We start from the raw sequence: 16,219 nt of genomic DNA on the forward strand, positions 1-16,219 counted from the left end.
ACTGAAGGGCTGTCCGGTTTGGTTTCTGAGTGCACTCCTGGCCAAACTTCACCCAATGGATGGTACAAGGATTTGTTTTCCCCCTCAACAAATACGGCAAGTGAAGCTCTACCAAACACCCTCTCAGAATGAGTTTTTATTTTCCCTGAGATTCAGCACTGGTGAACACGATGAAAAGGATGAACTACAACACAGCCTTCAGAATATGTTATTTGCCTGTCACGATTTTTACCGTCGTGGCCTTGATATCTTATTAACAGCAGATTATTTTTACAACATTTTATTTTTACTTCTTGAAACTGTGTATGCGTTGTATGAAACAGCAGAAATACAGCCCAATTTGATTTTAATTTGAAAATGACTCACATAACTTATGATAAGAGTAGGGAAAAGAACAGAGAAGGGAGACTGAACAGGCCAACAGTGGGAAATGAACCCAAACACCTTGAATATTGCTGGCTTTTTCTCAAAGCCCCAGTTAAGTTTTTAATTAAACTGTCCTGCAATCATGTTGAAAAAGCTGTGGTGTTTGTTCTTCATGACAGAGAACACAGGAGGTGGGAACGCAGTGAAATAAAGGGAACTAATTACCGGGGAAAGGCTGTCGATATGACTCAACTAGCAACGAGTTCAAGAAGCCTCGCAGCGTTCTGAATGCTTTTAATCAGCCTGAGATGAATGTTTCTGTTTCAAAGAGTGTTTCATTAAAGCAGCTCCGTTTTTACACAAAAGAATGGCATCTTTGTTTATTTACCTTCTATTGCGGTCTAAAGATCCCGTACAAAGCACCGCCCTGGTAGGAGAAAGAGGGCCGGAGGAGCCTCTGCACGCTCAGCCCCAGCGGGGTTGGCAGCGCCCGCTCTGCTGCGGGGACACCGCTCCGGGCGGGGGGCGCAGAGCGAGCAGCGACGAACAAACACCAAAACCATTGTAAACTCTGAGAACAATAGCCTCTAAAAGCACATGAGAGTGAGGGCAGCTAGTAATAACGTGTTTAAAAAACACCACAGTTAAAATGGCATTTCAGTTCATCGACTACAAGACTGATCCTCAGATCACCTCACAACCCGTCCTAGAAATGTGAATAAAATGTTATCTTGTACCATGTTGCCTGATTATTCTTCAAGCCACAAAGTTCCAAATAATTTCTTCAGAAGGAAAAAACAAACAAATGAGCTTGATCACAACGAGTTATTACAGCACCTCTAGACCATGCACGGCAACGCAACACCAAACGCGTTCACTCCCTCCAGATTAACATCCATTACATGGAAATATGTAGAGAATCACTCCGCTGTGGAGAACATTATCATTCAAAAAGACAAATAACTTCTCAGTTCAGACATTGATCAGCAACGTAGAGTAACGAAGGGGGAAAAAACACTCAAACAGTTGTTAAGCTCTTAAGCAAAATATCCCTTATGAACACATACCCGCATTTTCTTATTTGTGTTCTGTTACTGAATTCAAATCCAGTCAGTTGTTCAAGACACCGGTTTGCAATTGCACCTACCACATAAAACCCATAGGCTATATAAAGATTAAAAGTTAACACATTAATTCCTGTCCCAAAATTATAGCGTATTTCCTTGGTTTCTAGGTACTGCAATTTAACAGTGCATTATTGATGTCTGCTTGTTCAATAAAATCATGGAATCGTGAAATATCTCAAGTTGGAAGCGACTCCAAAGGGTCCCTGAGCCCAAGTCCCTGCTCCTTGCGGCTCTACCTAAACCCAAACCCTATCAGTGAGCATGGGCCAGACGCCCCGTGGACTCTGCAGTGCCCACTGCCCTGGAGAGCCTGAATAATGGCTGATAACATCGATGAAGAACAATCAATTGTGTGCAGGAAATCATAAACCAGTTTTAATCTTGGCCATTCTCCGGAAAATAGAGAGATATAAAACTTATTACCATCAGAAAAGCACATGGCAAAACATGAGAAGTGGTTCTGCTTCTCCATCTGCTACAAATGAAATCCCAAGGCATAAAACACTTCCTTTGCATTAAAAAAAATATATACATTCTATAAAGTTGTATATTTTCCTGACAAATCCATCAACGAAACCCTCTTTCATTCTAAAAAGATTTGACTGTCTGGGACAATATTTAGATCTGCTGCTCCCATCAGTACCGTTCTCCTTCAGCTCTACAAACCCTCTGTGTAGCTGATTCACCAACTCTATAGCTGCGGTGGGAGCTCTTTCCAGCAGTGTCACATGCAACAAGGGCAAGCAGCTGTGATTAACAGCCCAACGAAACCAGAGAGAACTGATCTTAGTCAAGTGCTGTCACTGACGCTTATCTTAGAGGCCACCGATGCCAAGGTGACAGCCAGCGGCTCAGGACACGTGGCAATGACAGCCCGGGGACCTGACCCGAACAGCTAACTAAGACACCCGTGTGACCTTGCCACGGTACGTGAATCACAGCCGGGTGACATATGCCGAATGGATTATATTCTAAAAATAACTGATGCTCCTCTGCTGTCTATTCAATCCGCAAATAGACTCCCTCCAGCTTCTCTCAAGGCTGAAAGTATTTTCTCTGGAAAAATATACTAAGAATTTCTGTTTAGAAACCATAAGAAAAAAAAATGTCTGCAGCATAAGACAGGTCACAAATAAAGGTCATAAGTGTTATTTTTATGAATGCATTTATGTCTGTAAAGGAGCAGGAAATCAGTGTCAGCTCAGGTACATGAAGATCCCAAGTCCTATCCGCCCTGATTGGAGATGAGTCTACCGTCCTGCACAGACAGGCACACGGCCTTGTGCACCAGCACCCACATAATGCACACTCTGAACGCAACCTACAGAACTGGCTTTGAAAAAACATATAAGTAACTCTTGCACTTGAATAGTTGCTCTGTATCTTTATAAGCATTTAATCTCTTTAAGACCTGAAGCTGGCTAGCTGAAAAACGACTGCCTTCGCCTCTGAAGAGCTCCCAGTCAACCAGCACAGGCTTTCAAGTGGTCAGCCAGCCCCATCCCAACAGCTTCCAGAGGGGCTTTGATATAGACAGCACTTGGGGAAATGAATTGTGTGTTTACAGTTCCCATTTCACAAAGACAATAAGCCAGTTTAGCACTGGTATTTGCACTTACCATTTCCTTGTGATTTGGATAGAACGTTTGCTCAATGAGAGGGAACTTCTCTGGACCCAAAGTTTTGTAGACAGACACCAGCTGGGCAAACTGTAAAACAAAGCGAAACGAAAGAAAAAGCTTAGGAGAGAAACCACATTCTACCCAAATGCTCTCATACTGTCATGTTGCTTATTGTCATCTGTGTTTCATAAAGGCAGCAAACACACATTATACCCTTTCTCTCTCCCCCTCTCACACACAAACACCTTTTCAATCCGTCCAATTACAGAGCACCGAAGGACGACACCTCTCCCAGTTCCGCCTTTGCGTGTACAGAAAGTGAAATACATCGGAATATTGCTTTTCAGATGCCTCAGAGTCCATGTGTTTTAAGCTGATCTTGTGAAAAGAAAATGGTTATAGTTTAGCATTTTCTATCACTTTAAAGATCAGCTGTATTTCACAGTAATTTAGCACCTCACTGACACTGAAAAGCAATTTTGTGAAACGGGAAAACAGAGAAGAGCAATAACTGTCAATAGGTAACAAGTCAGGTGAAGCACAAGCAGGAGAATTTCCATTTCCTAGGCTCTAGCCATGTGCCATAGCCACACGGCGGCAGCAGCAGGATGGCCCATCAACAGTCTGAACAGCTACACGTTACTGACGTTTCTGTCAATGTTGTATTTCTGGGGCCCTTCTCCAACACACATCCAGCCCACCCCTACGCCAGACTGCAGTAACTTAACCCAGAGAGCAAAACAACGCTTAACCACTACACGACAGAGAATTCTTTACTGAATAGGAATGCAGTGGGGGTCTGCTCGTCCTGTGGGGTGAAGAGCTGGCGCTGGCGCTGGCGCGGGGCGTTCGGCTGTCGGGATGCCAGCGTCAGACACCAACAGTCAGCACCGCAGTCCGAACTGCGCGATGCGCTGCTCACAAACAGGGGAAAACAAAGCAGCGAACAATAGAACTCTGTCCGTAACGCAGTTTGACCAGATACCGCCCCCGTTCATGCAAGTTGGGGTGCAGGGACGGTAAAAACTGTGGAAAGGGGAAAAGAAATCAAAATGAAGGCTTTGCATTGCATTTCCAGCTGGCGTAAGGAATTTGTTTAATTTAGTGGTGTTTACTTAGGTTTGGTAAAAGACATATTTAGATGGTGAAGTCCAGCGGGAAATACCTCCATGATGAGTAGTTCTCACCAAAGGCTTAGGAAATTCTGGTTGGACAGTGTGCTGTGCAAAACAGACCTCAAGGAAAGGAAATATTATCACAGCTACCAAAATAAGGTGGTTTGCAAGTAGATTCCTGGCAACTTGCTGTTTATTTCTGTTCTTACCCAAGATCCAAATTCAAAATTTCATAAGCAAGTACTGCCTGTTAAATACAGGATTTTGCAAAACAATTGTTAGGATAAAATAAATGTATTTACCCATCTTCAGAGAAAAACCTTTAAAAATATTATGGTTGTATTTCCTGTGATCCTTCCCTTATTTTCTGTTCCATTGTCACTGAAAGCAAGTGAAAGACGGTGAGAAACCGACACTATTTGCAGGGGTTGCGGCATTCACTGAGGAGGTAAGAAAGCTGTAACTCAGACTAATCCTAGCAAATGTTTGTGTACTGAACATCAAGCAGAACCAGCCCCAGCTGATACACCCCCAGCACTCTGAAGCCCCCTCTGATCCCGTGCTGAACTCTGCAACAGCCCCGGGACCAGCGGTTCCAGCTTCCCGAGGCAGAGGGCAGCGGCACGGGCTGACCCGCGGCCAAACGGCCTCCTAGGAACCGCTGGGCAACCTTTGCTCCCACAGTAAAGCAACTCCATAAATTGAACCCAAATTCGCATACCATTTTAATTGTACATGCTTAAACTGCTATCAGTAGTTCCTATTTTCCCTGATTCCTACTGGGCCATTTCTGAAAAAGACTTTTATTTCTTTTTAATGACCATATTAATGTTTTGCCTTGATTAGACTTTTGAAAATGTTTTGTTTTACTGGGCTTGGTAATATGATCTTAATTAACACCTTTAAATCACAAGAAACATTATCCAATTCTTCCCTGGGCAAGAGTATCATGTTTTTAGGTGATAAACTACTGAATTATTATCTAATCCAGTGCTGAACTTTTTCAGATACGAGGTGTTCACAAAGTGGAGAAGAATGGTAGAGGTCCTCTATATTGAAATTTGGTATTTTACATGGATGCCAAAAACCCTGGGAGGTTATAACCATTACCTAAAGAAACAACCCCAGAGTTTCATATTTCAGCACAAGTCCTTTCAACATCTTCAGATAAAACAAGAAAGTAGTAAAAAGTTCCTTTAGCTCTTATGTTAGCAAGCTGAATTTACCTCTCATTTTCAATTTTCTATCTCATTTTCAGCTCGAAGAGTGATATTCTCAGGTGCATATAGTTATGGTTTTCAGATTATTTTTTCCAAAGGAGAATAGGGGGATTTTGTAACATTCTTTGTCACGTCAGCTCTTTTTTACTAGGGATTAAATGCTTTCGAATCTTGGCCTATAGATTGTTCCTCCATAAAAGAACAGGAGAGCGCCAGCTGCACTTTTTCTCCTCTCTAAAGTATGATACAGATAAGAAGAAATACTTAGTCAAAAAAAGACGCTTATTTCCTCTGATTTCACGGAAAAGCTGTATGGGGTTTCATTACACGAAGAATGGAGCACTAGAAACTCGGCTGCGCTGTCATCGAGCAGCGCAGCTACCAAACAGCACTTCGCCCACTTGAGAAGGGTCTGAATGATGACTTTGCTTATTGCTTTAGATGAGTTAAAATGTGCTTAATCAGAATAAAGTCCCTGAAATGCTCAGATTTTTTTCCTGAGCAAACTGCACAAACTTCTTCCTCAAAGATAATTATAAGTGATATTTAAAATTAATTACGGCAGATGGTGCTTTGTGTTACCTTCAATTCCAGCAAGCCTCTCATCTCTCTGGCCAGACTGAAGGACATCCACCATTGTCTGGTCCAGCCGAGAATTTCCTGGTATGCTGAATAAGATTTTCATGCAACAAACTATTTCTGGTGTGCCTGCAGGGCTGTTCCCTGTCAGGGGAGCACCGCTGAGCTGTGTGCTAGCAACCTTTTCTGCCCGAGGTTTTCCTTCATTGCATTCATCATCTGTACTCTTCACAAGGCTGGCTCCTGCCGGCACTGGAAGAACTCCAGCCGGCCATCTAGTGCTTCAAAGGAACAACTGAAACGATCACAAAATTCTCTGGACTGTGTGTTTCACCCAAGCAGCTGCATTGGCTTCTCTAGGATGAGAGAACCGGGACGACTCTGGTGGGCGAGTGCCTCTTGCATCCCACTGTCATTCAAAATGGTGCCTTTAGCTGAGATTTAATTATCTTTGACTGCTCTAAGGTGTGGGCACATCTGAAGAGTGAAAAAATGTAATGCAATATCAGTTTACTTCTGGATTTCCATATATAAATTTGCCTTTTACCAAATGCATTAAAGGCGTGTTTGTGTTTGTGGGTGAAATCACTAAAATAACATGTCTAAGATTCTAATATGATCTCAATATTCGCTCTTGCTGCCAGCTTTCTTTGAACATGTATTACTTAAAAGCAGACGATATGAAACAGTTTGAAGATCAGTTTGTTTCGCTCATCAAACATTTAGAGTAAAAGTTTCATCCTACTGTGTACTTCAATCATCCATTTGTAAGACTAAAAATTGATGAAAGCTTTCCAGGGAAATTCTGTAGAGGTTCCCAGTATTCAGTGTGGAATGCGCACTGGAGTAGATGATGCCTGAATATATATATATCGTGGCCTGTGAGCGCAGATGGGGACTATTTCAGTACAGAAAAGGAGGCTCCTCTCCCCATGCCGACCTGCAGAAATCTCCTGGGGGGGCTGTAGGTTGCGGAGCTGGAAGATAAGCTGTTCTACATTATAGCCTGGTTTATGTTACATTCCTATTACAGCAAACTAATAAAGAGACAACACGTTGACCTTTTTTATCTGTTCAAACAGCACTGTGACGAATGCCCTGAAGTCTGTTTTTAGGCTGACATGTCCAATTTTAGGCTGAGGCTCAGAAATACGGCTGGTCCTTCCAGAAAAACGTGATTGCCTTGTAACAGTGAGAGATGTTCAAAGGCACAGACCAAGTACTGCCAGCACAGACATACCAGGGGTCCTTGGTGGCCACCAAGACTGAGATGGACCTTGTAGACCTTTCGGAAGGAGAAGAAATGAAGCAATTGTGTGGAAGGGCCCGGGAAGGTGGATTGGACACGTGCTCTGTGGGAGTCAACCTATGTTAACCAAGAAGCTGAGCTGTGCCTGTATTTTAAAAACAGTTTCTGTATTTCTCTTTGTGTTTGTTTTTTCTTTCTTCAATTACTATTACCTGGGAAGTATCTGTCACTTTTTTCTGTTCTTCATAATATTTGTTCTTCGTTGTGACTGGCCTACATTTCTTCTACTATGCTTTAGCAAACATTCAATCTTTTCCAGAAGGTTGAGTACACACGTGTTTGATTTGCTATTTGATACCTAATACGAGAATCAAGAACAGACTGCTGACTGTAGCTTACATGTTTCCTTCTGTCAGCAGGAGCCGACAGACAACTTAATGAAAGTATTCAAAGTCAATTCCAAGTTCGACATGGCAACTGAGCAATGAAACATTGCCTACAAATCAGCTTGGGCACATTAACAGAATACAGAAGAGATGAGAACTGACAGGAAAACTTGATGTTCCTCCAATAGTTTTCCATTATTACGATGCAAAGCCAAAGACAACACGGACTATGAATGGAAAGATAACTTACATGCACTCTGCATCATAATTCAAGTAGTAGTTCTGTAACACAGAGCTGCTTCCCACCCCTTCTGCAGCCCCACAGAAGCACAGGGTGATGGGCTGTGCCTGCCCCAGCTGAGCCGCAGTCCCCTTTGCATTCGTATGCAAGTCCTGCTGTTCGACCCGTCACCCTGGGACTAGCGGCATCACTTCCCTCCACTGCTGTAATTAACTCCTGCAATATTTTCACACTGGAAGTAACATCTGATGAGATATACAAACCTCACACCTTTGGAAGAACCACATGCAGAGCTCTCCCTTACCAATTGCCAGAGTGCATCCATGGGAGGGAGAAGCTTCTTACAACAGCTAGAAAAGCAGAGTAAAAAAACCAAACCAAAAAAACCCACCCAAACACCACACTAGAAGAGAACCACAGAGACATAGAAACACTTGGACTTGGCTTGCGAAGTCGGGTAGGAAGGCATCTGGCAAGGAGGAACACCTTGGCTAACGACAGAGGCAGTGACAACGTGTAAACAGTGAGGAAATGAGATTTATGGAACACATGTGGATTAAAACGAAGGAAAAATAGCTGTGAGCACAAAAGGTAGAAAACAGATCAGGACGTGTTTGTTAGAAAAGAATTAGTGAAAATTAGTACCACGAGGCCTAGATCAAGAGGCCTTCTGGAACTTTTTATTTCAGAATGAAAGGTTACAGAGGGAAAAAGTTTATGGAACAGAGTCATTCCCATAAAAGCGATGAGGACCCTTCTCGGGAGCGCTTGGCAGCAGTGAGAATGTGCAGTTCATTCCACTCCGATGGGAACACCGAGTCCAGCGGGTTGCTCAAGGAAACATCTGTGCACCTGTTTATCGTAATGGGACTTGGGCATGTGCTGAAGCACTTCTCCAAAGGGCTTGGGGCTCACTATCATAAAAAGAGATTTCATTGGTTTGTGGGGTTTTTTAGAGATACTACAATACTGAGACTTTCCAGATAAAATAGTAAGTTTTTATAAAAATACCGAATTCAATGAAACTTCATGGCCGAGGATGAAATCCACCTTTGCTGCAAAGGGGGTTGGTGCAGACACAGCCCTCCCACACCCACTGCCAAGGAGCCCTGCGGCTAATGAAACTTTGTGCGGGTGTTCAGATGTGTCTACGTGAAGTTACCTTCGGAAACAAAGCGTTATTTATGTACTTAACCACTGAAGTCAGAAGTAAATCCCATTTTAAAGCTAAACATATGGTTAAGATACATTATTTTTTTCTTTAAATTGCACGGATGCAATCAATGTGCAACTACAACTTTGTTCTCAGGATTCAGACGAGGCTTCTTACCTACATGGACTTTCTGTCCTGAGATGCTTCCCTTGTCTGAGGAAGACAAGGAAACCTGAAAAGCTTTTTCTGGCAAAGCTCGGTGGTAGAACACCATTCCCAGCCCAGCACAGGAATGCTGCAATACTGCAGTGTTGGAGACTGCGCCATGGGCTCAAGGGGAAACTCCACAGAACAGGTATGTTAGGACAGCTCATGAAAGGAACAAGGACACTTTGCACCCATGCCAGCGGGGGCAGGAGATGGAGATGGGGGCCATGGAGGAGCCGGCACCACGGGATGGACCCTCCTGGCTGGGTGACAAACGCCCTTCTCGGGAGGGGACTCTAACCCTCCACTTCTCACCAGTCACCACGCTCCCAGAGCAAAGCAGTGCATATAGTCCCTACCTAGTTTTTGGCTGGGAAAAAATATTTCTAGGGTACTTTAATGGTGAATGTAACATACAGGTTTCCTTTTTAATTAAATCTTAGGATTGCACAAGGTGTAATTTTCATAATCTGGCCTGCAATCACTATGGCCTTCAATTTGACTTCAGCAAAGACAAAAAACGGGTTTTCAATTTCAATGCTGTAGCAGAACAGCAGATCATACAAAGGACATGAGCCACAGCTTTACAGCCCTGGTTTTCAGATTAATCTTATAGCCTTTATTTACATACAATTTCTTTGAGTAGAAACTGAGAAATGGTTAAAAGTCTCTTTCAATTTTCTGCCAGCAGAAACGTTCATTGCAATGCAAGTCCGTCATGGGTGTCGAGAGCTCCCGCTGCTGCTCCCCAGCGCGCAGAAGAGCGGGGCAAAGTGACAGCAACCAGCGCGAAATTCGGGAACGCACTAAAGGATCTGAGTCTGCTTTTGCATTAAATCGGCCTCATGGCAGTAAACATCGGTCAAAGAAAAACACATATGTACTCGGTTTATATATAAAGTACTTCATAGTTCAAGCAAAGATTGATGAATACAGAGCCGTAAGAATTACACGCTCTATGGAACAGAAAACAAATCATCACCCACTGGGGTATATTCATTATTTAAGAGTCTCTGCTTTTTTCAAGGAATTTCAAGTGAGCTCATGTATTTTAGAAAAGCAAAATCATTTGCAAGACCATAATATTCCCTTTCAATTGCAAGAATAGACTAGACTTGAAACGGCACTATAAAGATGTGCAAAGAAGAAACCACGCCGCTAGGTTTAATGTTTTTAGATTTCTTTGTTGCACATTTAAATGAATAATTATTTATTAACATGGCTGCAATTTGATGTTCAAACTTGCTAATAAATGGTCTTTCAACCAAAAAGCTTAAAAGGTTTTCACCTTGCTCTGACACAGTTCTGTGAATTTACTTTCAGCTCTCGCACTACAAATCCATCAACATGTGTTGCTTTAACCAGCAGACTGAGCACAGAGGCCAAAATCTTCACTGGCTGACACAGAATTAAACTACAGGTTTTTATGCTTAAGAAAGAAAGAGCAGCACACGTGGACAGTTTGTTCTCTGGCTGCCCTATAGACACACAGACGTCTGCCTTCACTATGTCTGCAAATCCAACACTCTCCATATGATTAAAAGGCACAAAACTGGTTTTAGAAAGACCTCTACCCATTCACGTAGATATCTGCAAATAGCAAATTTGATTTGCTGCAGAGATTGCCACCCGTTATCACACGGAGCCGCTCAAACTTCACCAGCTCTGCCCCGGGACCGCGGCTCCCAGCCCGGCAGCGGCTGCACGAGGTCCCTGCGGCACGGGGATGGGGCCGGCACCAGCACCCTCCATGGGTGCGCTCGGGCCGCCCCGTGTCCCCATCACCTTCTATCCCATAGATCCACCTTGCCAGGATGGCTCAAACAACAGGACGGTTCAGTGCGGGCTCCAGGTTTCACCCAATGAAATAGATTAAACTACAGACACCGACTAAAATACAGGTTCTAACATTTCTAAGGTTTATAGTGTTAACAGACATCAGGTTTGAGCATTGCTAAATGCCTTCCCTGTCTGAGCTGAAGCCAGATTGCAGGTATGTGTTCTTTAACCTTCACCTCCAATAAGATCCCCTGTGGCACACAGGGAACTGCAATAACCAGCCAAATTCTAGCCCCTTGTTCAGTGCTATTGTACAAATCTTATGTTTAGTAATAAGCATAGAATTTTCTTGTAGCGCAATAAATATTCAGTAAGAAGTTCCTAATTTCTTTCTGTTAAACGGGCATGGAATAACCCTGAAAGGTCTCGGAGATTTACAATAAGCAGGTTTTCAAAAGATTTTGCTTCTTTGTACATGCATTTTAGTTGTGATTCATTCTCCAGAAGACACTTAGACACAATGTTGAAGCTCATCTGCGCGGCTGTGTCTGCACAGGGTCAACAGGAGCTGGCACGACCAGAGCTCATTTCTGGAGCTGCTCCTCAGGAGTGCCTGCAGAGGCTGGCAGTGCCGCACGCCGCTGCGCACGCTACCGAGGGCAGCAGCACCGCAGCGCAACTTCCAACAGCAACTCAAGGAGCAGGGGAAGAGCGACAGCATCAGAAAGCAAGAAAGGGCAGTTAAAACAGACCTGCCAAACAAAGCCAGGTAAGAATAGAGAAATAGCAGCACAGACATGAAGACAGAGAAGTAGAAAATCATCTGCAAAAGAAATGCGAAGCAAAACACAACAGATGAAGGCACAGGATTACGTAAGCTTGGCACAAGGAGCAAAAAAGGAAAATGTCAACAAACTTGCAAAAATGTATTTGGCTGTCCAGTCACAAACTGCAGGAGAAGAAACAAACAAGAACCGCGAGATTTACAATACTACCAAGTTTGTCAAAAGAAAAAGCCACAACCAGCCCTGCCAGAGAAGGATTGCAGACGAGCAAGGAAATCAGTTTTGGCATAACAAAGTGTTCTGTGGCACTTCTCTTACATTTAGAACCCCTAATAACAATAAATTCCTCCAGCGCAGCGAAGTCCCAGCCACCTTCTGAAGATGTTTCCGTACGAGATGCGTTCACAGATGGAGCCCAATGTAAAAAATGCCAGGATCTTTCTTCCCCAGCAAGTCAGGATTTCAACTAAATACAGACTCCCTCACCAGCACAGCAACAGCTCATTGAGGTTATTGCACTGTAGGTTGTGCCATCTCCTCCACCTGAGTAACCACGTAATTAATGTATCAGCAGATGACTGAAGCCTTCGATAGCCACCACTGACAGGGAGCCTCCCAAGAACAGATCTGTAATTTTTGTTTTCGTAAAGTATCACCCATGTTAACACAGGAATTGTCCAGAAAGGCATCAAGAAAGGCGCCACGCTTGCTGACTTGCAGTGCTGTAAGCTGTGCGTTACGAAAATGTACATATGTGTATGAGGTAGAACCTACTTTTCTTTTTATATGAATGTTAAGACTACAAATAATGTAAAATGGCAGGTGGTTCAATACCTTTCAGCAGCGCTATAAATGTTGAACTGGTTTCTAATTGAGGAACTCACAGAACAACTCTGCTAGGCTTTTCTAGTCACAGTTTGACTAAGTTTGGAACACGGCTGGCCTACAGTACATGGAGGAGCCCAGTATGGGCATCAGTGGTTTTCATGCACCCAAAACGAGCCTACAGTTTGCAGCAGGGATTTCACATAGGCAGAGTGTTTGAGTCAGGTTTAGTTAAACAGGCTAGAATATAATATTAGCAAAACCTATGTCTTTGATTCCTTTGTGTTATTTGAACAGTCATGAAATTGGCGGAATCAGAGGATCAATGCATTTTTACCCTCAGAGTGTTTGTGCTGGGCTCGGGTTGAAAGGGGTTTGCAGGACTCGTTGCAGTGGTTACCGTTCCCAAATCCGATGAAGGTTCCATGGTGCTCCGGGATGAACACGGTTGTTCCTGCATCCCCTACTCCCCCAAGAGACGCACGTCAAGATATTCCACATTAAATGCCCAAACAAGCCCCTTGTGTTTGTCCAGAAGCTACTTCTGTGCTCAAGTTCCAAGTCCAGACTCCTAAACTGGGATCCAACTAAAGTCCAGGCCACCCCTACTCAGAGTGGGAGCAGCCACTCGTCTGCAGGCTCCCGCATCTGAATGACAACCACCGCAGGGAGCTACACAAGACTTGGAGAACAGGTGCCAGCTTGCAGCACATGTCCTGTCTGACCCTTAAAACGTCTCTAGATGAGTGATTTCTGAGACGAAATACCTACGTGATGGGAAAGGGACTCTTGCTGAGGTTGTGCAACACTGGAGCGCTTCACACAAACCTTGTTTTGGCTGTTGGATGGAGCAATGGCAAGGTAGGAAAAAGCTCAAAGGAAAAAAACAATCATTCTTCTCTATGTTCAAGCAAAATAAGATCAGCTTAAAAATATTTTCATTCCTATGTAGGCTGAGACAAACTACAGAAATTTCAGCCAAAAAGGAAACTTTTGCACAAAGCAGAGATACAGATATGGCAATTCGGAAGAGAACTGTTATGTCACACCTTAGGAAAGCTCCACCATCATTCAAGACTGTTCTAAAATTATTACAACTCTAAATTCAAATACGACCTTATAAGCAAAATACTTTATTACTTGTTTGTGAGGTGTACTATATGGGAAAAAATCCCCATATATGGAACATGACTGTTATTTTACATATGTAACCTTGTATTTCTTTTGCCAGGTCTTCCAGGTATTATAGTAAATTTTCCTACAACTCCTAGTTACTCCCAGTTGTTATTATAACAGAGAAAAATCAGCAGACTCCAGTTTTAAGAAAGAGAGACCTTGTGTTCTGGTTTGGTGGAAGAACGGCCATGACGCTAATGCCACCAGAAAAACATGACAAGGAGGAATTCTTCATCTACTTTTTATTGCATGATCATTGCATACAGATGCTGCTGTTACTGCCTCATTGCCCGGCTTCATCGCGTGCAATGAATCAAAGCATTGAGAAATGCCACACAGCATAGAAAATGTGATGTATTGAAGTAATGAATGCAGAAATGTTCAGTATATATTCTGAGAAGTTATAAAGGCTCTAGCAATCATTTATTCCCCACTGTAGTTTATTGCAACATAAAAGTACGAAAAAATTAGCTGAAATAAGTCTACATTAAAACCTGCTGATAATCTTTAGGAAGGATTCTCATAGTGTAAAAAAATAAACATCTCCAAGGCAATAAAAAGTATTACGGTAAAACTTTTGTTCAGTGTGAAAAACACTGACGAGCCTTCTTGTCTTACCCAGACGCGAGAGGAAAAAGTTATGGAGCTTTGGCTGTTTATAACAAGTGGTATTTGAAGTTTTATTGGCTCCTGGGCAACTGAATTCTTCTGCTAAAGGAACCATTGGTAATCATCTTTTACCGCACATTTTAACTTGCTGCTGCTATGGTTAGCGTTCTATGAACCAAAACGATCACCACATTCTAACCACACCACTACAAAGCAAGTCAAGGAAAACCGAATTGATTTCTATACTAAAAGTGGCAAATATCAGTGATTCTCAGCGATGACTCTCGGTGTAACTGAACAGACTGACTCCTGCCCCACATGCACAAGATGATGAAAAGAGCTTTCAAGCGAGGAAATGCATCGCTTCACATGGCCTTGCTGAAGCACAGCCCCAGAAATGTCACAGCAAAACACTGCCTACAAGTCTGTTTAAGCTACGTTCAAAACCACAAATATGAAAAGTATTCTCAGCTTGCTTTTCCCAGACGCACTGTGAATAAACACACTTTCCTCACTTGAGGAAGCATGTTAGCGATGGATTGGCTTTCCGTTAGTGTCCTCACTTATTTCATTATTTGCAGTACAAATATTTTTTCTCCGCACGGCCTACACTGGCTCTTTGAAAAAAATTATTTCACTATCTTAGTTTACTTTTGATTCCTTTCACTATTGCTTCACTGCTCTGCTAAGTAACTTTGGTCAGCAGGACAAGGGCAGTGATCCTTCCCCTGTGCTCTGCATTGAGGAGGCCACACCTGGAGTATTGTGGTCAGTTCTGGGCCCCTCAGCTCAGGAAAGAGATTGAAGTGCTGGAGCGGGTCCAGAGAAGAGCAACAAGACTGGGGAAGGGACTTGAACACAAGAGCTATGGGGAGAGGCTGAGGGAGCTGGGCTTGTTCAGTCTGGAGAAGAGGAGGCTTAGAGCTGAGCTCAGCACTCTCTAGAACGACCTGAAGGGCAGTTCTAGCCAGGGGGGATTGGGCTCTTCTCCCAGGCAGTCAGCAATAGGACAAGGGGGCATGGGCTTCAACTCTGCCAGGGGAAATTGAGGCTGGAGATCAGAAAGCAATTCTGTGCAGAGAGAGTGGTCAGCATTGGAATGGCTGCCCAGGGAGGTGCTGGACTCACCGGCCCTGGAGGTTTTTAAACTGAGATTGGCCATGGCACTTAGTGCCGTGATCTGGTCAATGGACTGGAGTTGGACCAAGGGTTGGACTGGATGATCTCTGAGGGCTTTTCCAACCCAGTCCATTCTGTGATTCTGTGATTCTGTGAACAAGCAAGCAAACAAACAAAAGAGTCACAAACTGGTTTTGCACCAGCAAAGTTTCCAGCGCATCACTTACCACCCAGGGCTTGTCACAGAAGTTATAGATGGACTCCAGGGAGTTGACGCTGGGGATGCCCGCGTACTGCATTCCAATGACCAAGTTACGGAAATCCTCGTTTTCTGCCATGCTGAATGAATGTTGGCGAACAAGGACAAAATCAGGCCTGAATGACCTAGTGAAAGATACATTGGTAACAGTCAGTGATCAAACCGTGTTTCCTTCAACAGCAAAATCTTACCAGGGAAACACGGCTAGCGGATGGACACAGAGGTACTAAAGACCTCTCAAAACAAAGGGAAATGCTACGAGACAGAAAGAATTATTGTGACATTACGAAAAGCTGTACCGTACCATTTCTTAACCGCCGATCAGAAAACATCAGCACCCAGTCAATAATGCAACTCCATTAAGAGAAGAGACAAATTACCCTGGGTTTTTAGGCTGTTTTT

At 43.4% G+C, this 16,219-nt stretch overlaps 1 protein-coding gene across 2 annotated transcripts in view; it reads right to left on the reverse strand.

Annotated features, from left to right (window-relative positions):
- Nucleotides 1-16,219, reverse strand: part of SYN2 (synapsin II) — a 177,505-nt gene that overhangs the window by 83,418 nt on the left and 77,868 nt on the right. For both annotated transcript variants that reach the window (XM_071813319.1, XM_065845751.2), the window contains exons 4-5: nucleotides 15,786-15,942; nucleotides 3,113-3,202 (exon numbers count right to left, since the gene is read on the reverse strand). In XM_071813319.1, the coding sequence (XP_071669420.1) occupies nucleotides 3,113-3,202; nucleotides 15,786-15,942 (247 nt within the window). The remainder of the gene's footprint in view (nucleotides 1-3,112; nucleotides 3,203-15,785; nucleotides 15,943-16,219) is intronic.

Source organism: Patagioenas fasciata, chromosome 10 (assembly GCF_037038585.1).
Source record: "Patagioenas fasciata isolate bPatFas1 chromosome 10, bPatFas1.hap1, whole genome shotgun sequence".
NCBI classification, from domain to species: domain Eukaryota; kingdom Metazoa; phylum Chordata; class Aves; order Columbiformes; family Columbidae; genus Patagioenas; species Patagioenas fasciata.